Raw genomic sequence first — 23,560 nt, 5'->3', positions numbered from 1 at the left:
TTTCTTATTTGTGTAAACCAGGTAAGGATGTTTCCCTTTTTCCTGGTCTAAATAGTCTTGTCTACTGAAGTTGTGTGCTCTTTAATGTCCTTGGGTAGTCTCTACCACAATGAGGTACTAATCCTGGTTGGATATTTTTTTTTACTGGAAAGATTTCCATGTACTTTTTCTGTTCCATGGGCTTTTGGAAAGATTCTGCATGTGTCTAGCTGATAATTGTAATAAAATCCTTTTCTTTAGAATACTTCAAAGAAATTTTTGGATCTTCCATATTTTACCCTCTCTCCTTTTCATCTTCAGAGTTTCTCCTTCTGAGAAATCTGTGTGAAGGTGAGTAGGAAGCCACAAATAAAAAGAAGGATATGAGACTAAATGTAAAATGTCTTTTTGATTGTACTGTGAGTAGAGTTGACATTGGTGCTCACGCTGAAAACCTGAAAAGTTACATTATATGCCCAGTGAATTCGCAACTCATGCCACTGAAAGTTTCTCTCCTTTCCACCTTCTCAGAAGTGATGTGCCATGATGTGCTTCTGATGGTGATGAGAGATAAGAGCTACAGATTCTTTATTTCTATGTTTTAGGGATGTAGGTGCACCATTTTCTCCAGTAGTGAGTTTCTCAAGTTCCTGGTCACCCTTTTGCCCCACTTTTCACAGGGTGCTTCCTGCCTTGGTTGTGCCAGTGCTGAGCGCCACATGCAGCTATGCTGGCATGACTGCAGCAGTGGCTTGGGAGTCACAGGGGATGCTTGGCAAAAGGATTCCTTTAGCTTTGCTGCCAAAGAAAAAACACATCTCTAAATACAAAGGCATAGGCTAACATGCTCCATTGCTTTGTTTGTGCATCAAGTATTTTGCTTTCAGAAAACAATGCTGCTGTTTCCATGCCAGCAGAACCGTCTTAGCTATTAAATAATCTTGTGGCAGCTACTGAGGAGGAGAAATGTTGGTGCCAAGAGCCCCATGTACAGTGCTACTTGGGATTTGCTCGGTGTGGAGGCAGTGGGGTCCAGAAGCTGATGCCTTTGCAGACAGATCTTGGCTGGGGTGCAGCAAAAAGCTGTTTTAAAGGCTGGTATAGTTTAGCAGTCCCCAAGGTGGGGCGATGAGTCCACAACTGTCAGGTCCAAGTGGGGTACAAATTTGTGCTGTAGATGGCCAAGCATTCCTGAGAAGCTGAAGGCTGGGGTATTCATCCTTCACCCTGTAATTGTACGACATCAGGACAGTGGCTGTCAGTCACAGATGCTTTGCTTCTCTTTGATTCAAGTTGGAGACTAAATGGAAACTTAAGTGTTTTCCAGTGGACTGTGGCTGGGCACTGTACCTGTCCTAATAAACCCTTGGTCACAGATAAACAGGATTGTAAAGGGAAGGAGCCTTTGAGACTGAATGCCAAACTTGTCACCACACTCTCCTATCAGTCTCTACCTTTTTTTTCTTATCTTGAATGGTTCTTCTGCATGTGTTATCTCTGAAATTCACTTTCAGAGTGTTCATCATTAGTATCCAGTAGTTCAGGTTTTTCAGACACTGGGAAACATGTCTTACCTCAGGCATATAAGATACTAATTTCATTCCAGTTTAACTGTTGAAGTGTAAATATCCTGACACTTTTTTTTTCTTATAGCCCAAAACAAGACCTTTTCTTGGTATGATAGATAGCATAGAGACAGTGAAGAAACTGATGCATGTGCATCCAAACATACTACAGAATATTCTGCCACTTTTTTACAGGTACAAAAATACAACCTGGAAACAAGTGAGCAGGATTTCTGAGTGGTTTGTAGTAGTCATCTTAAAATCCTTACCTTAGAGCACTTATTGGGGAACAAATTCAGCCAGGATTTTCCTAGAATTGTCCCAGAATTGGAATCCTGAGCATCTTCTGGATTGGTAGAACTCTGGGGGTAGCAATGGCATACTCTGTTATTATTTTTAGGAGTATACTGTGATGCCCTAAACAAAGGATAAATGCTTGTACTCATGCTGACAGTATGCTCCTGGTTATGAAATCACATTATCTCCAGCTTGCTTTAATATATGTTAGTAGCAGGGTCCTAACTCATTTATGCTGGCAGTTGATATGATGGTGAGTCATATGAATTTTGCCACTGGTATGTGTTTATTCTGATCAAAGAGCTGAGAAGGCAGTTTTGGGGTTTTTTGTTTATTTTTTTAAAGAGTGTATTTTCTTGGAGTGATAATGAAATAACTTGGAAGTTTTAGATTAAAAAAAAAACTTTCTCGCTGTTTGTCACTGAACAATTTGGAGAAGAATTTATGTGGGAACATTAAATATTAAAAATGAACTATAATGCTCCTTTGAAGCACTTTATAAGTGGATAGTTAATGGGGGGTGGGAGCAGGGAATCTTATTTGAGTGGTTAAACCAAGAAAAAGTTCATATTTCAGGCATTTTCCCCTTTATAAACCAAAAATTAACTCATTTTTCTTGGTTTAAACCCCCCCATAACTAATTTTAATTAATCCTTTTTTTTCTAATAATAATAATAATTTCTGCTACTTTAAGGAAGAAATTTTTCTTACCTCTGCAGTAAATAAACTTTCCTCATTTGACATTAGTCTAATAACATATTAGTATTAGTAAACCAGCATTACTGAGTTCGGTGTCTCTCAAGCTTGTAAGTGGCTGCTGTTTTTCTTTCTACCAGCTTCATCTTCCCACTTGATCATTTAACACTGTGTGCTAAAGCATGAAGTTAGTTATTTTTCTGCTGTGACAAATAAAAATATTCCTGGCAAACTGATGGACTGTTGTACATTGATCTAGCTGTTAATGAAGAGAATCCTCTGTGTCTGAACAAACCCCAACATTTTACCTTGGCACATTTCTGGAGCTACAAACTTAATCCAAGACTGATTCTGGTGAGTTTACTCATGAAGACCACTTTGAAATCCATGGTTTGTGTTCTCAACTGGTATAAATCTTTGTCAGTTTACTGACAAAAATATTATCTTGACCAGATAAAAACTTACATGAATGGAAGTTCTCATAAATAAAGTTGTACGGATTATGTAAGTCTGTACTGCTGTTATCTTCACTGTATGTAGAACCCTTGCAGTAAGGGATCATTGGCTTCCCTGCAGAGATTGTGAGGAAAAACACTTTATTTTTTACTTGAAAGACAGCTTGATGTTTGTATCTCTTAAATTTTCAGGTTATGTTTAAATCAAATTTAATGTACCCTTTGCTTAGTTTTAATCCTCCAGGATGTATACTTTGGCTCTTTCTCAAGAAATGGATCTTTTAAAATTCTCAGTGGAGTTATTTCTCCAAATTCAAGATTTTGCCCAATTAAAGAGATGCTGAGGTGTTTTGTTTGTGTTTTTTGTTCCATTTTGTTGGGTTTCTTAAGTGAGAAGTGCACTATTGCATTTTGAGAATGAAGATTCATGTCGTGACCCTTAACTTTACCTGTACTTGTCTTCACATGTTCAGAATGTGCCTGATGGCAAACAAATGTTTACTCTCTCTGTCTTCCCCTGCAGCAAACAGTCCTTTACTTTGTGACTGGCTACATTGAGAGCTCCAGAAGTAATGTAGTGGTGAACCCAGAACCCTAACTTCCTTGGTGCGATGTGACTGCTTTACTTTTTATGCTGATGGGTTACCGCGTAATAGCATTTGCTGTCTTCAGGACAGTGGCTTGACTCCAAAGAAATACGTACTTAGACTTTATATTGAGCCTAGATATAAACAGATCAGAATTACTAACTGCGTGGGAAGTTTTCTTCAAGTTAAACTTCTTCTTAACTTCCCACATTCAAATATTCTTGGACAAGGACACAATGGCTTGTTATATAAACATGAAAGAGGTATTAAATCATTTTGAGTTTCCAGTCTTGCTCTTAAAATTTGGCTGGGAGCTTATCAAAGTTCTAGGGCAGTTTCTGCAAATCATACTCCAGGGGAAGAAAAATTACTACAGATTCCATGTCATAGAAAATCAGTATGTGGCAGAAGGCCTCCCACAAGTGCCAGAGATCTGGCAGCCCAGACCGAGTACCATAGGTGGCAGCACTCTGGGGGCAGAGAAAGAATTGAATGATGTGCATATAAACAGATGGCGGCGTTAACATATGTGCCTTGTGCTTTCTGGGGAGTGTTTCTACTCAGAATAAATGCACAGTGAAGGTGTTTTTCCTGTTCTTAAACGACTAAATGGAGTCTTGTCTTTCTGTTTGAAAACTAGCCAAGGTCATGGTCCTGTTTCAATGGTGGGACTTCCTGATGTTTTTCGCTCAGCGCTAGGTAAGCATAGCATCTGAAACCCATAGTGACATGCATCTGTCCCAGAAGAGCTCTGTCTTGCAGAGACTATGGCCATGTGCATGTGAAATTTCATTGGGAGTCAGATGGGTTTAAGTCCTACTTCTCCAGAGTAAGCAATCTGAGCGATCGCACCAGGTTTGTAGTTGTAAAGTCTTCCAGCATCTCCCCGGGTTCTGTATTCTTTGGGTTCTCCAGGTTCCTTTCCTAGTTCATAGTTAAAAGAAATAGTTCTTGAGGCAATTCATGGCATTCCCGAGTAGATTCCTGTAGTAGGTCAAAACGTCTTCACAATAAGAGAAAATTACTTAGCATTTTTCAAGAACAGAAAGGAACGCACATTCTTCAAGCAAGAAGTGATTTATTATTTTGTACAGAAATGTCAGCTTGGAATAGTGACATTACAGGAATGAGGGGCTTGCATTTGCTTTCCGCAATTGACAGATATCCTGGAGAAAATTATTTCAAAAACTCTTTCCTTTTGTAAACAGTACAGCTTTGGAGCACTGTCTGAATTGCTCCTTCATCGCCCAGATTTATAGCTTGCAGTTGCAACCCCCTGAGCTCTTATTTCAGTGATGGACCAAGAAAGGAAGTTCATTTATCCTTCCCTCTACTGGAATAAATAATGGCAGTATTAAACACTGCATTCATATTTGTAACTTCACTAGTGATGTTCATAACTTATTGTTGATACCTCTCTGATGTTTAGTCATGTTTATATTCCTCAGAGGCGTTTGTCAGGGTTAGTTTTGTTGCTGCGTCTTTCATCTGACTTGGGGGGGTGGTGGTGGTTTAGGGCTGGTGTCAGTGTAAGCAACAGCTGCGGGGGAAAAAAAAAAGACTTGGTTCTTTCTGCATCTTATGTTAGATTTGTGGTGATTTATGTGTTTTAAAACACGAGTTTGGATGGCTGTGGGCAATTGGTAACATATGCTGAAATTTTTACTTCCAGTTGCAGGAAGCCTTTGAATAGCTGTTCCTGGTGTTGGGTAGCTTCTTAGCAGCTGTTAATGAAGGTCTTTGTCCCTTTCTGCTCATGGAGATCTCTGTCGCACAACTGTCTCCACATCTGTCCCTGGTTGATGTTGTGTTTAGCTGCAGCACTGTGTGACATTTGGTTGTCATCTGTGTTCTGCATTTGCTGTTATTTTTAGTCTGAGTTTTGCCAGGGTTATGCAACTGTAACAGCACAACCAGACTGCTGTCTCCGGAAGTCCGGGGGGCAAGGAACACGCTTTTCTCATCCCATGAAAATGAATGAGGATCAGAGTGGTTTTTTTAGCTCCCAGTTACTTTCCTAGAGAGAGCAGCTTGGTGACAGAAGAGCTGTTGCTGGAGCAGGGATGAGAATGTGGACAGTCTCCTTTCCACAGTCAGCCGCCTTGGCGGAGGAATACGGCATCTTCTTTCTTTTCCCAGTCCAGTGAATGAATGTATGTGTACACATAATGCAAAATGGTTTGACTTCTGTGAAATGAGCTCATGAAGTTGAGTGTTTACTATCCTGATGGCTGGAATGCTGTCCTGATCGTAAAGCTTGAGGACAACAGAGATCCCAGAGTTGCCATCTATTTTTATTATGTAAAAAAGGGGAGACTCTTTGCAACTGCACTTCTAAAAAAATTATTTATTTGGGGGATGTGCGTGGAATTGGGAATGACAGAGGTTAGGGCCACTGTTTTCTGAATGGAGCTTACTTTGGCACGTGTTACTTTGTATGAGGTAGGTAAGCGGAGGGGAAAGAGTGTGCCTGAGATGAGCTTTAATCACTGTAAGAGACTGGAACTGAAGGGTATATATGTGTAAAGATGTGTGAAGAAATCATAAATTAAACCACTCAACCAAAAAACCCTCAACCTTGTCACAGATTGATTGGTTGCATAAGAGATTACCGACACAATATAGAAATGTCAAACCTTAAGGCAATCTAACAGATGGTAGAAAGTCTTACTTCAGTTCCAGCTTGCTACTGAGCTTGAAATGAGTCATAATGTTAAGCAGATCTTTGTAATGGGAAAAATTACTGATGGTGGTGTCCATCATGTTTTTTACTTTGGAAATGCTTGTGTAATTAATCATGTCAGTAAAGCACACTGACATTGGATCTGCTTGTGAGAGTAGATACTCCTTTAAAATACATCATTCTGAGTCAGGTGATGATTGTGGTACACTTGCAGCTGAGGTCTTTTGTTCATTTTCCTAGCATCAAGTACAGCTGGGAAACATAGCTTCTGTCCCTAAGAGCTGAAAGAAAGAGGCAAACAAGGTGTTTTGTCTTCTCTCTCTGCACTCAGTTCCCAGACAGTATTTGCCACAAAGTTAAAATCAGTTTCGGATGGTTTCTGATGGAGAGAAAGCTTACTGAAACTTCTGTTCTGAGATAGAAATGAAAGGGGGGGGAAAAGTCAAAGCAAAAAAAAAAAATAAACCCAAACCTTTTGAAAAGTGGTCAATGTCCAGCAGTCATGTCTCCTGATGAACATTGAGCAGTGAAGAAAATGTGATTGTAGCAGTGCTGAAATGAATCAAATGAATAGTATTTATCAAAGCATTCGTGTTTTTTTCCAAAAGAAAAAGGTTTTCTGCCCGGGTGTAGCACAGACCAGATATGTGTTGCATGAAGTATCACCATATTGAAATGCTGGCTCAGGAGTGGGGTGGGGGGTGGTATACATTAGCATGGTGCTATCAGCAGAGATGTTTAATGTGGAAGGAGTATTGTTTGATGCAGGAGGTAACTTGTCCCAAGCTGACACAGTTCTTTGTGGTTCTGCACTGCACACCGTAGGCTATAACCATTAATTTGCTCTAAAAGGATGATTAGATTACATGCATTTCTTAATGTCTTAACTAATTTAACTGTCTTGCACAGTGGCGTTTAATTCCAATCTCATCTGTCACGAACATTTAAGTGCATATTTTAAGTGGAATTACTCAGAAGTGAGTGAGAGCAAAACCGTGCCAGGAGTTAATCCGTTCTTCTGAATTCCAGTAAGAAAAAAATAAAATTCACAGGCAGCTAAAGGTCATTGGGCGTTACCACTATCAGATACTTGTCATTATTAGAAGGTGTAGTTCCTGAAGAGGGACGTTTTTGGTCACTTTTAGAGTTTTATTCCCAAAAATACATTGTCTACAGCATATTAATTTTGCAATGAGTGACAATTGTTTCCGTGTTATTGTAAAGAAACTTGGAGGAAATGTTTCTGAACCAAATTCTGTATTTCTGAAAGAAATTTGAAATGTAAAGAAGTATTAGAAGATATAAAAAAATAGCAATTTATAAAGTAATAAGATTTTCCTTTCCTCTTCAGAAACTGGTAACAGACATTTATTATCACTTAGTTTTTCATCTATTTGTTTTATTATTTTTACTGTATTTGGTTGGTCATGGCCATGTCAGGTGAAAGTGGGAGATCCACTGAGACTTAGCAACATTTGCACTCTAAGCTCAAAAGGAGATGTGAGGTTCCTGCTGTACCTGAACAGTTGTTGGCTCTTAACATTATAGAGGAGATGAGAATAACTGCTCCATCATCTTAGATTCTGTTCTGTGACTATCTAATATGGGATCATTATATCCAGCCAACAGGTTTTTTACTCCGTTAGTTTGTAAACAATGCTCACCAGGCAGCAAAGCAAGGTTAGGTGGACTTTCTGCTCAAGCACACCCCTGCCTCCAGGGGCAAAGGCACCAGGAGCTGTAAGGCGTTACTGGAGGGCAGTTGGCTAATATTTTGTGTGAACACATGTATGTGTGTTTTGGTTAAAGAATGCTTCATGCATGAACCCTTAGAAAAAGGAGGAAGACTCTGGTTTTGTCTCTTTTTACATTTGCTGGTTGATATTAAGAGGGACTATTACCAGAAGTTAAAAAGCTTTAAATATAAAAGCTTTATGAAGGTAAAAAAAGTAGTCTTGACCTCTACTCTACATTGTTGGAAATGCTTGTTTGGCTAATGGGAGGTGGGATTTTTTTATTTTATTTTTTCAACTGCTTTTCCTTGAAAAATCCTTTATTCAGAGTAGTTCTTATTCTGTAAAGTTTAAATTGTCTTTCCTCTTTTAACATTTACGTTTATTCCTCACTGAGCTCCTGCACAGTCCACTTTACCATGGTTTAAAATGTTGTTCAGAACTTCTGAACTGTTGTTGCTTTGTCACCAAGGAGAGCTGCGTTTCTGTCTGTGGATTGCCTTGGTATATGGGAATGTATATAAAGGAGAAACTGCTGTGGCTTATGTTTTTGCATCTCTTAGGCTGGTTGCACCAGACAATGGAAAGAAAGGTCTTCTGGAATTTGTATGGCATAGTGCCACTATAAAAGAGTATTTTTTAAGTTAGAGGTGAAGTGTGTATTTTTTTTGTGTGTGTGTGTGTGGTGTTCTTTTTTAATTGCTGTGAGTGGGTTAGCTCCTGCTCTGTCACTGATTCCGTAATGCCTTTGCCTGTCTGGAAGGGTAACTGAATTTAGTGCTAATACTTTTAGAAACACCACTGACAGTTTCTCATGTACTTTTGTTCTTATCAGCTGACTTTCTAGAGCAGATCTAGTCTCCTGAAGAGTGAGTCCATATGGCCTAATGCAGGAATGACTTGCCTTAGGCAATTCTTGGTGTCCAGTAAGAGGATTTGGGATTTAAAAAAAAAGAATAAAAAAAAAAATCCCCCAATTTTGAATATTCTAGAGACTGAGAACTGGCTGATAAATGTCACGCTGGAGGGCAGCAGAAGTGGAAAGGCCTAACAATCATGTCATTAGGACAGTGCCTTATTGATAAGAAGAATCTTAACTGTACATCCTCCTGGAAGAGTTGACCATTCATGGCACACATTCGTGGATGGCCTTGTAGGGCACCTTGGTTTGAGGAGATGTATTTGCCTTAGTAGTTGTCTTTCTCTAGCTACTTAGACTGGGCTTCTGTACCAGAAGCTTTTCACCTTGGGGTGTATACCAGTGCCTCGTTCACATGTTACACCTAATAGCAAAGGCTGTCTTCCGTAGCCTGTTTTAGTCATCTGAATTAGGTGTTAATCGTGTGTTTTCAGAATTCTGAAGATGTAACTGGTAGAAAATTTGATATTAAACATGGGCTAACCATGAAAAATTATAGCATTAGGAACAGGAATCTAGTGCTGAGTTCTCCTAGCTTTAAGAGCTGGGCCTCCTGGAGACAAAATAGTTTCACAGATCAATCAGTTACCGATTCAGTTTCCCTTTCCCTTCTTGGTCCCTTGCTTTCAGAAATTTATTTCAGATCAGCTGGATATGAGAATGTGTGAACACCTCTGTCTTTCAGCCAACAACGCTTGCCTGCTTAAAGTTAGATGTTTTTTTCAGCAGCACTTTTTTCAATGAGTATTTTCACTGAATGTATTCTTTGTCACTGGAAAAATAAGCATGAATGCTAAAACAAGTTTTAGTCTAAAGGTGGCAATCTTGAAGAATATCCTTGCGTAGCTTTCTTAATAATCTTGCCACTGTAGAGTTGTTAAAACAGGATACAACCGCTATGCAATATCCTGCTGAAGACGGAAGACACACGACTTCATTGTAGTTGGTTGAATCAATTCCTTCTCATGCTAATGCACACATTAATCTGAAGAGGATAGTGCAAAGAATGATGTGTAATATTCTCAAAGATAAAGTGGAAATATGTGGAAAAAACTTCTTACGTAGTTCTTAAACAGAAGAGTGTATAGCAAGCAATACATTATTTGGTTAACATTACAGTGCTTTTTGAGTAAAATAAATTCAGAAATAGCGGGTGGATGGCTAATTCTAATGTCACTTATTCTTCATATTTTCTGCTGTGGCTTTTGACACAATTTTAGCTTACAAATGAGAAGTCAGTAGCCCTTTGGTACTATGCCTGCAGTCTTAAAGGCTGGGTTTTTTTGAACAGCTAGTTTCTACTTCTGAATTAAATGCCCTTTAAAATTTTTGTAGAATAAAGCTAAACACATATTTTATGAGGCTGTTTTATTCCTCCTACCTTTACAAGATCAAGCTCAGTGCAAGTTCCTCTATCGCCACCCACTTTGCCCTTCAGTATTTCTGCTTTAACAGGGAAAATACAGGTTCTATACAAATTATCCTCTTTAAGTAGAAGAAAGGAGAGAGATGTTGGTATAAACATGAAATAGTAACATGTAGCAGCTGTTAGAATTCTGATGTTGGAAGAACCCAGTGTCTACATGTGGAAACTTGGTGGTGAGTCCAAGAGGCAGTAGTATATTCTTCAAGTTCAAAAACATTCTTATTTGGCTATCGTATAATAATGAGAAATAAAATCTAGAAGGACAAGTTAACATGATATACAATTTTCTTTTTTTTAAGATTCCTGTATAATTTTGTATGGTGCATGCTGTAAAGATCTATGTTAAGAATGGACTAAAATTTTCAACTTTATTGTAATAAAAACTTCAATATTTTTTCCTAATTCTGCATTAAAGATATGGTTCAAACTAAAATATTTTGAGCAAACATCATCTGTATTCCTTAGGAAGCCATAAACTGTAGACTGTCTGGGAGTCCCTTTTTTTTTTTTTTAATGTATATATACAGAGCACATATATATCGCAGTCCCGAGTACTTAAAATCATTTTGCCTAATAAAGGAAAAAGACACATCATGTTGAAAGGTATCTGTTAAGAATATGTTCTTTTCACAAAGTCATTGTCTAAATTTCTGTGAAATCTCAGTGAAATGCACATTTCAGTTATTTTTTTAATTTAGAAAAAAACCAACGTACAGTAATGAATGTCCTCTATTAGTGCTGTAATACTGACTTTTATTGACTATGCCAAGGAATATACAAGTAGCCCTTGAAATATTAGCAATTTATAAAATGTCAGTTCTTCTTAATTTCAAGAAGAGAGCTCAATTCTTGTGTAAGGCTTTATAAGGAGTTGTTCTAAAACCTAAGATATTCTGATATTCTTATCTGATAGAAATTACAGATCATTAAGTTAATAACACTGCTCAGCATTGGGGACATTTTTTAAGGCTTTATACAAAACTGTTTGCTCTAGTGATTGTACCATTGTAGGAAAGATGTTATATTATAATTAATCCTTTTGCCTGAGTAGTTTTACCTGTATGAGGTAATCGTTACACTCACTTCCTAACAAATCTTATAAAAATATTTTAAAATGTGTTCTTTGTTGCAGGATTTAAGTGTTAAGAACAGATTCCTGTTCTGTATTAGTCCCAGAATATGTCAGCAAAGCAGGCTTTAGATTTTTTCTCTGTGCGTATTTTTTTTTAAAGATAGGTATTACATGTAGCAGAATTAGTGAATTATGAATACATTTACAGACATGGTGAAAGAGGAAAGCATCAGTTATCTGTGACTAATTATTCATTTGTTTGAACAAATGACTAGATGCCAGAAAGATGGAATATTCTACAGCTATCAGTTTGTGCTACAGATAACTTGCATATCAGTCTTCTGTGAAAATTTTATACATCTGAATGTTACTTTTTTCAATATATATTTATTTCTGATTGCTATGGCATAAATGTGTATGAAATGATCATAACTTTGTCTTAGGTGACGTTCTGATCCTGTCTTTAAAGGTAGTATTTTTAACACTCTATGCATTAAAACGGAAGTATTTGAAATAATCACCTATGAATGGAGAAGTCAGTCTTACTAAAGTGCTCTTATCTTGCAAATCAAGGGAGGATGCCCTAAAGCACTTCAGCTGATTACAAAAAAAAAGCTAAGTTTGCTTCTAATACACTAATACATTGTATATCAATAGCTCTCTATTTTATGTCTTTTCACAAGTGTGTATTATTGCTATCATTGGACTCTGAACAGTAGCAGAATTTCAGAGATGAAAATCACATTTCTAGAGTTTTATTAGTAGGGGCTGTTAGAAAACATGGTGAGAAATGTGGTTTAAAAGACTGAAGAGAAGAAAGTGTATGTGAACTTTGATGTGTTTACCTATTGAAGCTTTTTGTTTAGTGTTTGTTTTAGGCAAACTCATACTTCTGAAACTAAGAAACTGAAGGTTTCCCTGGATAATAATAACATCAACACTTTCTGTTTAGGAAATACTTCTTTTTACCAAATGTCTTCAAAATATTTTTATATTTCTGCAGGACACTTTATATGAGTAAAGTACATAGGGGAAGGTTTGCATGGAGGAGTAATCTCTGTTAATAGTCCAGTTCATGTAGTTGCAGAGAAAAAAAAGCTTTTGAGAACACCGGTCTGGAGATAGAAAGCAGTAAATATTGAAGCAAATACAGTTCAAGAACAATTCATCTGAAATTAATTTTGTTAATCAGTTGGACAATTTCAAGAAGAGGTAACAAGCCTAAAATGCTTAAATTACATTAGTGTTGATAGTGCAAACTGACCATGTAACCCAAATATCCCAGAAATTAATTCACGTACGTGCTTTTTCTGTTTGGAGTTCTGTTGACCTCAAATGATGGATATTTGTGTACAGCTGCTTTTGCAAAAGGAGACTTATGTGAATGCCAGAGGGAGTGCAGAGGGTGGATTAATTTGCTTTTTTGGATCATCCTTTATGGTTGTATCAGTGACAAACTGAAGCTGATTTTATGCCCAGTAACTTGTTCTAGGTGGTTCTGAGTATCAGAACCTAGGAATAGATACATTTGAAAAATGTTGCAGAGCAGTTTAAATAGGTAAATACAGGACAGCTACTGTTCTCTAATCTTTTGTCTTGCTAAAAGTATGTTCAACCATGGCTCTTTGCTCTTGCACATTAGCTTGATAAGGCACTAATCTCTTCAGCAAAATGTACTAGACAGATGGAGATAAACACGATATGGAAATAGTGAAATAGATGTAGTAGGGAATAGTAAAAATATTGCAGTGAAGTTTTGGGGGTTTTTCATTTATTAATTCTCTGAAATGTATTGCTGGTGCTTTTGCACCTGTTTAAATAGATGTAGGCTTTCCAGGTAATGTCTAGCCAAGGTTACTAGTTTGCTAGAGGACACCTCAATAAAAATAGAGGTTCTAAATATTTGACTTGTTAGCAAGGCATTCATTGACATATGGCTAATAAAAGAGGGTATCTAAAGCGCACAGTTGCTGTTTTCTATCTTTGTTCTGAGAAAACTGAGTGCTAAGTGCTCTGCAAGCAAGGTCAGTTCTGAAGAAAAATGAAAATGGGTATAATATTGCACTGAAATGAAGTAAGCTGTTTAGTGTGATTAAAAGCTGATTGACAGAATCCCTGTAACAACTTTATAATAGTATTATCTACTAATACTATTATTCTGCTACCAGAATAACTGAGAACATTGATCCTTCCCCTTGAGGTAGAAAAGCCTCCAGGCTTTGTATCAGCCTTGAACCACTATCATACCTTTTTGTATGAATGCCAAAGTACTTTTTTCCACCCCAAATTAAACTTGCAAAAAAAGTTGATTTATGGATTTGTCCTAATCTCAGGAATGTCCTCTTTGCCATTTATCTCAAGGAGGCCACTAATGGCCATTGCACATGATGTGCTCCTCTACAGGGCACCCTGAGAGTAGGTGCGTAGTAGTGGGGCTGACTCCTCTCCTCAAGTACATTCACTTTGAAGCTCTGATAATTACTTACAGAATTCCCAGTGGAGTAGATCCTGTTTATTTTGCAGTTTTTCTTATTTACAGGTGTAGGTATAAGTTCTTGGGTGGCCTCTAAAGGCTGTAGCTATAAAGGGAGCTTAAGTAGTAAATGACAGGAGCAATCTGAGTTTAAATTCTTACAGGCAAATGAGAAGCTGCTCTTAAGCTTTCTGGATTCCACTCTGAAAAAACCTTTATCAAGCTTCAATGGATTTTGTAGTCCTTGACAGATTCTTTTGAAGGCTGGTGGCAGAACGGTATCAGTTTAGAAGTAGAGTGTAGATGCTTCTTGTCCATCCTTCTTACCAGACTTGCCCATAAAGTTTACACATTTCTTGGCTAAGCTGCAGATGTGGAGCATAAATCCAGAGTCTTTCTATCAGGGCTATTAAGGAAATTGAGTTGGTTGTTCAGAGCATTGGTTAGTTTGGGAAGCAAAAATTACAGCCATCATGTGGATTTGTTTGTTAATAGAGAGACTTCTCAGTTTTGTATTTATAACTAAGATGGACAGATAGGATGAGGACCAATTAATCATTAAGTTGTTAACTCATTTCCAGGATAGTCTCCATGAAATTTCATGAAGTAGTGACTGGAGAAACTTGTTTTCTTTTGGTATACGCATTTTTAGCAGGACTAAGACTGTTTCTGTCCCGCAAAACCAAGTTGTTCTGGTTATAGCTGAGAAGATTTTATTGATACTATTTATTTTGCACGAGTAAATAAATGTAGAGGTTAGTTCATCTCCTGACTCCTCTGCAGTTGGCTTATCTCATGGGAACAGTTGAATGTAATAAGCTTTATAATATTTCAACATCTGCTGCACAGTGAAATTACAGGTTAGTTTGTCATTTTTTGTTGGTTTTATCCTTTCTGTATGGAAGTCCATACACTCCTCTTTCATCACAGAATGTGCATGACATTCTTTGAAAAGATGTGCCTTGGCTGTAGCACTATTGCTGGTTGTTCTGATGGCCTGCTGACCTGCATACTTTTGGGAAAATACACTAATTTTTTTTAAACAGAAATGGAAATACTAGGCAAAGTCAGCAAAGTAGTTCCATTCTTTAGAAAAAACTCGTATAATACCAGTTGCAAGTTGCTGTGAAACCCTTTTTCATTTGTAGTTCACAATATTTTCACTAGAAGAACTTATTAAGCCAACAAGTGGATGATAATAAAATTGAAAGATCTCTGTAACAATTTAAAGACACTGCTATTTTAAGGATAATTGGTCGTTTGAGGCCTGCTGTAATTTGGAATCTGAAGAGACTTAATTTTTCATATTATTTACTGATAATCCTTAATTGTAAGATAGCGAACATGTATGTGGCTTCTTGAAGACGTTCCAAAAGTGGGATTGTTACCCAGTGTGCATTAACGAAATCACACACAGAGTCAATGAACTTTGACACGCGTGTTCTCTGGATGGTTGTCTCCTTCGGGAGGTGGGTAGCTTTTGATAAGGAAATGTGCTTTTCTATTAAAATTAGTGTATAATGAGGATGGTTCACCTGAAGTTCAGAGTGTCTTAAGAATCCTTGCCAAATTTCATAGTTTGCTAACTAGGTTCATCAGTCTCAGGCCTTATCTCTGTGCCTATTCTTTTAAGTTACTCTTCATAGGTAACTAATTCCTGTTTTGTTTTGACAGATACCCTTTTTATGGTTTTCTTGACCTTACCCTTTGACCCGCGCAATGTTTCATTTTGTACCAAAGACAGCCCATAAATATTGATTTCTGCATCCCTATATATTTTTATGGGGAATGGTTTAATAGATCATATGTGAGGAAAGAAAAAAATTTAGTTAACAACTAACTTGTCCATAATTCTGGACAAAATCTTTGTAGCTTGGATGCAACTTTTGCTAAACTTAAAATATATATTACTGTGAAAATACTTGAGAAGTGTATTTGATTTTATTATTTGAAGCATAAAGTTGAATACTTGTGTAGAAATGGTTTAAATAAATGGTGAAGATGGTAAGATAAATAGTAATCTCAAATGGGAAATGCTGTGTGCTATGAATTTGATTATCGCAGGCTGATTAACTAATATTTCATTTTTTTTCTCTTATCGCAGCCTGTGCTTTTCGTTACAATGGGCTCTCCTTTGTCTACCTCATCTACCTCCTGCTCATTCCTCTGTTTTCAGAACCCACAAAAACAACGATGCAAGGTAAGATGTTAATTGCTTCATTCTTCAGAATGTGTGGTGGAACAGTAGTACATGCAAAAGCCTTTGTGCAGTACAAGGTGAAGTCTTGAACATTTTCCCCTCATTAAGGGAGCTAACTTGTAGCACAAGCTGTAAATTCTGTGACACTGTAGGCTCGATATGTGCTGGCTTTGGTGCTGAAGGACTTCCAACCATGATGCCATTCTTGCCTCAAGGTGCAGCAGGGCTGCCTGATAATGGTATTGGGAGATCCTTTTTATGGCATTATTTCATCTGACATAGTCTGGGTGAAAAATGAGCTTTCAGAACCCCTCCAAAGTCATCCTGTCATAGCCTGTGGCCCAGGTCTGGATTTGTAGTTACTTTTGAGAATTAAATTTGGTCTCAGTTTTTTCATCCAACTGTATTTTAGGCACTTACTTAAACATCACTGTCATCCTGACTTTATACAACTGTCTTTGTGAAAATAACTAAAAAGGCTTACTGGTAGAGATGATGAATAACTATCTACATCAGGCAGTCAAACATCTACGTATCACATACCAATCAAACTTTTACAATTTAAAATATGAAAACAATTATGCAGACTTGTAAAGACAGAACCATTTCAGAAATATTACATTCTTGCTGTATGTAAGGAGCCTGTTTGTGTAGAGGAGTGGCTTCTTGAAAGCCAGCAGAAATGTTGACTGTATGGTAGTATAACGATATCAAAACTTAAGGGTTTGTGATCGGTTGGTGGAATTGGCAGTGAGCATGCAATTACAGATTTTTATCTACTGATGTGCTTTGTCACCTAGTAGCCTGTTGGAAGAGATTGTTGATAACTGCATTTCAAAGCAGTAAAGCTGCTTCAGTCATTCTTGTTCCTGCTTACCCAATTCTTCTTCAGACCAGGATAAAAAAAAAAATATCACACAATGCTAAAGTCAAATGGACTGACCTCTCATCTTTTCTGATGGAAATAATGTGAAGTGTCCTTTATAAAGCAAGCTGGTTCATGACACCACTAACAAAAAAGAGGCATTTAAAGAGGCTCTGAAGTTATACTGCCTTATTTGATACTGACTTTGGCAAATTTTTTCTACTCACAAATCTGTTTTCATGGCTGATGGAAATTCAGACCAAATCCACATAGTTCTTTAAAGAAAACAATCAAGAAAATCTAGACTCTGAGTACAGTGATATCTGAGTTTACAGGGCCTCTATGAAGTTCTTACCCAAAGATTTTGGCACTTTTTATGGTTTCCTGAAAAACCTTAATCTTGACTTTGTTCTGCCAGGGTAGTTTCTCAGCAGTTTGGATTTACCTCTTAGTTCATGTGTTTTCCAGTTTTCTTAGAAGAGCTTGTAGATACTCTAGGTTCTTCATCAGTCCCATATCTGTCTTCTAAACACTGTGTAACATAAACTGATATTTTTTCTTACCTGAAGAACTCATTGTGGTTTGACTGAGCAACATGTTGGCAACAAACATACAGTTTTCAGTGTGTTAGCTGAAGAATTACATATTTTCGAATGGTTTATAGACAAGTGTCCTTCCAAACATACATTCCTGTGTCTTGCTTATAGGTCCACTTTTCCTGAGAAAATAAATGTATGAAACTTTTCATGAATTCCCTGCAAAGCATTCTTGGAGAGTCTCGTCGTCTGATTTAGTGACCCCTCAAGCTGTCATCCTTTTTTCCCTTTATTGAGAAGATGAAGGGAAGAAGCAGGAGTTTCAGCATTGTCTGATCAGCTATTCATCGCTGCACGGCACATATTAACAGTACCAATCAGTTTTCAAAAGTGGAAGTACAACTTTTGTTGTACCTGTTTTTACTAGTGTAGGAGGCAAAACTAAGGAAACGTCTATTCGTGCACGTGGTTTCTGTTGATGCAGATTTTCACCCGGCCTGTGTATAGGGGAAACTGTATAAGAAAGAGAACTTTCTCCTCCAGGTTCTAGCAGGGAGAAGCAAGGCAGAGTTACATTTGTGTTGTGGAGAGTGTATTCTAACCTGTCCTAGTTACGACGACTCACTGTTTTGCTTTCATTTTAGCTAGGATAGATGTAGATTCTTTTTTGAAATCTTTGAAGGGTTTACCAAAATGATATCCTGCCATCGTGCATTTCACAAGCTAGTTTCATTTAAAAGAGAATCTGCATTGAATTAATCTATTTTGCACTCTATTTGGGTTTTACTGTATAATTATTTAGTGTGAATATAGTAGTATTGATTGACAGAGATGCCCATGGTGCTTTACAGTCTTGACACCTAAGCTAAAGGAAAAGAAGTGCAAAGGATTGCACAAGGGTAGTAGTATTCCTAAATGTTACTCATAAATAGGATTTGAATTACAAATAGGTTAAAGTCAGATTTCCAAAGATTGCTTAGAGTGGTATATATTAGAATTATATCAGATTTGAAGTCTTTGAGAATTGTAATGGAAGTATCTTGACAGAACTATGAAACAAGGCAAGGAAGTGGGTGAGAATTAGGGTGTTTGTGAGATCTGGTCTGTTAGCTGTAGAGTTAAAATCTCACTCCTTGGTGAAGAAGCTGTCTTCATGAAGTATTACAGTACAGAAGTAGACAAGGTCTGGTTAGCATTTGTATTTCATGCCTTAATTCCTACATTTATATTATGTCTGTCCACACTCTTCTACTTCCCACACCATTTTTCACCCAGTTTCTATCAGTCAATCTGAGAAACTAACACATTGTCTTTTGGCAGGGATCCACACCAATTGGGTAGGTTTAGTTTATGTTGACTGTGTAAGTGTGCAGTGGAGCCAGCAAAAACAGAACTGAAAAATAAATAAAGTAAGCATAAAAGGTAGGAAATCCCACTCTAGGTAAGTCTGTCAGTCATTTTTACAGGGGAAAGTTATGAGGACATTGTGAGAATGGAACATCAGTCAATGCCCAGCTGTGAGGTAAAGTTTCTCTTAAAAGTGCTGAAGGTGGCAGTTGAGAGCGAAGCACTCATTGGGAATTTGGGTGTAGCTTCCCAGATAATATGCTATTACCCTGCTGATTTTGTGTGTTTTACTTTTGCTGCCCCTTCTGTGCAAGAAAAGTGATTGACAGGATAAAACAGAGCCATGTTCTAGATGCCAAGAGCAACAGTGGAGCAACATCCTAATCCTCTCCTTTTAGAGTCTAAAAAAGTCAATTTGATTAAGACTAATTCCTGTGTGATTTGATAGACACTAAATCATCTAGTTTGCATCACTGGTGGCAGCAATCTTTCTTCAGAGGAAAACGCTTTCTTAGGATTTTGGATAGCTTCCCCGTATTGTGTGTCATCTTGGATTATACTTCTGAATTTCATATTATGGTGTGTTCATGGGAATTAATTTGTTATATAAATTCAATATTTCTGAGTGTAACCGTTTTGGCCCACTGTCCCTTTCACCTTTTTTAATTGTGTGTTATCTGTGTAGGTGTATCTTTCAAGAAAGTGTTGGTACATTTTTTTTTCTTCCATGTCCAGAGGATGGAAAAGACAGGGGAAATCTGTAACTTTTAGCTAAAACCAGCCAAACCACCAGTAAATCAGAGTCAAAAGTTAAATAAAACTGACTTTATTCAAAGAACCCCGCAAACAACAAAACAGAGTATGTAGCTGTATATTTTATTTGTCTTTTCTCTTTTTTTCTTTCTTTTCTGTCAAATAATATTTTCAAGCCTTCTCTTCTATTTCTGGTTTATTCAAGTGGTCGTTTTTTTCCTGATTCTTGCCTCCTTTGTTTAAATCTTTTTATTCTTTTGAGTTTTCTGTTCTCCTTCTACTAAGCTTTTCCTTCCTCATCTCCTCCTGGCGCACTCAACTGCCCAGTCACAAACCACGGCCAACATTCCTATCTCTTGCACTTCCATCTGTTTTCCCAGGTTATCACCTTGCACTTTCCTGTTACTGAACTTATGCAACTTCTCTCCACCCAGCTTAAGGGTTTTCCAGGCTTTAGAATTAGAAATTAATCTGGAATGAATGATGTCAGTCTGGATTAATTTTAATTTTGACAGAAATGCAAAAGGTTAGAAACACTGGGGGAAAAAAATATACACACTGAAATGGTTCAGATAGTGTTTAAAGCTTAATAAGTAATATTTTTTTCCTTAAATATTTAATCTTCTTTAAAAATGTAATTACTGAGGTAAAGTAATATGAATCCTTAATCATGGAGATATGGCACAGTCTTTTGTCTTTGCATATGTTCAGTGTATTTGTTTTAAGATACTACCTGGCAAGTGAAAATACCAACCAACCTCTTTTAAAGTAGAGGAAATTTCTGCTTCAGTTAGAGCTGAAACACTGAGTTATTTAAGATTTAGCTGAATGTATTGTTTGCAGAAATACTACTTAATTGTCCATGAAACTGTCTGAATAAGGAAAAAGATATTCATGAGCGTTTCTGTGCAGCTGCTTCAGTCTTCAGTTAACTGCTTCAGTCTAAGGAGATAGTTTTAGTTCAAGTGTTGGAGTTCATGACTGCTTTTACTTCCATCTCATAGCAATTATATCACCCAGTATTAGTAAATTATTTTGGGGGCACTGTAGTTGGACTACTTCAAAGAGGGGACAACAGGCCCCCTAGCTTCACCAACTTAAAGTACAGCCAAAACAGAGGTACCCATCTGATGCGCCTGAGGTATTGATATCCCAGTCACCTCTGCAAGGGCTAAAAGCTGTACCTGTCTGCTAGATTTTTAATAGTACTGATGGGCTGTAGGCTGCACTTGTGTTCTTCAAAACAGTTTTCTGTCATGTCTGCCAGAGTGGACATTGACAGGCCAGAGACGTAGTCATTGTCTAATCTTGTTATAAATTAAAATGTATGAATTGGCTAGGCTGGGAAGCCAACATTTAAAACATAAAACATTTCAGTGAAAAGCTTCATGGGTTTGGGTGTTACCACTTGAGTTTTGACCTTTTTCTCTTTAGATTTACTATATGCTTATATGCTTTTGTGACGGCTTTCATCTGTATTTTGCCTGTGTAACCACAAAGATGATTTGTTCCTTTTTTTTGAAAATTATTACCTGTTATCCTTAAGTGTTCAATAGAAAGTACTCTGGGTAATAATAAAGATGCTGATTAAAAGAGGTGGCATAACTCTTTAAGACGTCTTCGGAACTACCGAGTTTCTTTGTACAAGCCCAAGGCATTAGTATGAAGGTTTATTTATAAATCAGAAAATGCTTTTGAGCAATTAAAAATGGGATTTCTACTGGACTGGGCATGTGTATGGAGGCATGCCAGGCTGCTACATAAACATCCTTTGGCTCAAAATGTTCCATCTCAGCTAGGTTTCTCCACTTCCAACATTATAAATATTCTCCTGGGAGTGAGCAATGGGGCATGTTATTTATGATCAGTGGGCCAGATCCTGAGGTACTTATTCATGGACGTTTTAGCAATGGATGAGTGAAAATGAAGTGATACCTTTACATTAACCAACTTTAGAAATCCTCTTGCATCTTACAAGCCAGTGAACATTTCTGTTAATGATACTATGTGCTTTCTCCCTATTTATTATCAAAACATTTTCTTATGAATTGAAAACCTCTCTAACAAAGTGAAAGTAAACTCACAAGAAGAAGCGTTGCACTGACAGCACTGGGTACAGAAATCTTGTGTCTGTGTTATGTTGTTGTGTATGATAAATAACAGCTGTGCTTTTCTCACTGCCTTATGATGCTGTTCTCAAATGGGATATTCCACTCTGAGAAGGTAGAGTCCAGTTCCTGGGCTGTTTTTACGTTTTAACTTCCACAGAAGAAATTGTAAGCAGGGACTCCCATTAAGCAGTTGATTAGATGTCACCCGTTTTCATTATCATTTATTATATGATTGCTGGCAATGGTTTTGGACCCAGGTATGGCAGAAACTCGGCAGCATGTTGATTGCAGCCTTGCAAACACAGCAAAGCAGTGTTGGGACAATGAATGCAGAAACCAGGAGGAGAAGATAACTAGAAATATATTCTAACTTGCACTTAAATAACCAACATGGGCTTTTTTGTGTGGTTCTTAATGACTGTGGGTCTTTGGAAAAATTCAAATGAAAAAAAGGGTAATGCTCTTGGTAGAGAAGGCAATAATTCTTCAGAGGGCTTTGAATTAAGGTGCTTGCAATTAGACTTGTGGAATTGTTTTGGGATTGTGATGGAAATACTCAATTAAATGGGAAAAAAGCCATTTTAAAGGAGAGTTGACACTATTGCTACTTCAAATTCAGAAAACTGTTTCATTGTAAAACTGAGCATGTTTAATAGCTGCATTAGTTTGAAGTTATTTTAAAGCAATATTTCTCCTTATATGCAGTTTAGAGTGATCTGGAAGTGATTTCTTTAATGTTTCAAGTTGAACCCAAGCCTACCCCCTGTCCTGGTGATAGTCAGCTTCAGACTGAATATGTCACTGTTTAATTAACATAGTTTAATTTAACTCTAGCAGTGTTAGAGTTAGCAGAATAAAGAACTAAAGCCAAAACAAAGCTCCCTTTTTTTTCTATACCAAGGTATAGGTAAATGCAGATTTATGGCATGGAGAAGTAATTCAGAGGCACAGGTAAGACCGCTCAGAAATGTTTGTTCTTGGCAGTAACTCTGAAAACATTCTTTCTCCCTGCCTCCCCAATTCATTAAGCTACATCCAACACTTAAATATCAATTGTACTTTATACAGCTTGTGAAGGTTACTTTTCTAGCCTTTCTTTTGTGATGTTTTGTTAAAATCATTGAAAATTAGTCAATTTTATTCCTTTCCAGTGAGTGTGTACAAAATAAAACTTTTATTATTTTATTGTTATATTTAGAAGGTGAAAGTGCAGAAATGGGAATCTAATCTAGAAAAAGTATGGTAAATTAAGAGAGTTTGCTATAAGCTAGCAGTCCTCTCAACTAACACCACTAAAGCATGAGAAATTTCTGCCCTGAGTTAGATTGAGGCAGGGGCAGAAAGCATGCCTTGGACCCAGCTGTGAAGTTGAGCACTGACAAGAGTACTGTCCTGAATGTGCACACTTACTCAAATTCGGGATCTGATGTAGTTATGCTGTGGTTGAGAAAGCATTTTAACTTGGAATGACCTTGGAGCATGTTTTTAAATTGTATTAAATAATGAAACTATGAAAATGAATTTTACAAAATCATATAAAAATAGCAGCATTTTAGGCTGTAGAATATGATTGAATGAGTCATGTAGTCCTGCAATTCTAAGACTGGTAAGTCAGCCCACAGATTTTGGTGGAAAGAAGATAGTGCTGAGTATGCCAGGAAAGCCAAACTTTAAGAATTTGTTCTCTCCTCATTGTCCTGAAGCACGAATTTCTCTGAGTTAATTTTTTTGTTTTTAATATTAGTGTGTTGCATATGTTAATCATCAAAAAGTCTCACAGTTCTTTCTGATAGTTTTAACAAGCAGGGATGTATACTTTTTTGTTGTTCATTGGCATAATTTTATGTGCGTTATTTGCGTACA

At 37.2% G+C, this 23,560-nt stretch overlaps 1 protein-coding gene across 13 annotated transcripts in view; it reads left to right on the top strand.

Annotated features, from left to right (window-relative positions):
- PIEZO2 (piezo type mechanosensitive ion channel component 2) overlaps positions 1 to 23,560 on the top strand; it is a 315,013-nt gene that overhangs the window by 41,960 nt on the left and 249,493 nt on the right. For all 13 annotated transcript variants that reach the window (XM_037380206.1, XM_037380196.1, XM_037380199.1 and 10 more), the window contains exon 2: positions 15,990 to 16,085. In XM_037380206.1, coding sequence (XP_037236103.1) covers positions 15,990 to 16,085 — 96 coding nt within the window. The remainder of the gene's footprint in view (positions 1 to 15,989; positions 16,086 to 23,560) is intronic.

This window comes from Falco rusticolus, chromosome 3 (assembly GCF_015220075.1).
Source record: "Falco rusticolus isolate bFalRus1 chromosome 3, bFalRus1.pri, whole genome shotgun sequence".
Lineage (NCBI taxonomy): Eukaryota > Metazoa > Chordata > Aves > Falconiformes > Falconidae > Falco > Falco rusticolus.
Note: the sequence above shows the minus strand (reverse complement) of the source record. Positions and strands in the feature narration are given on the sequence as shown.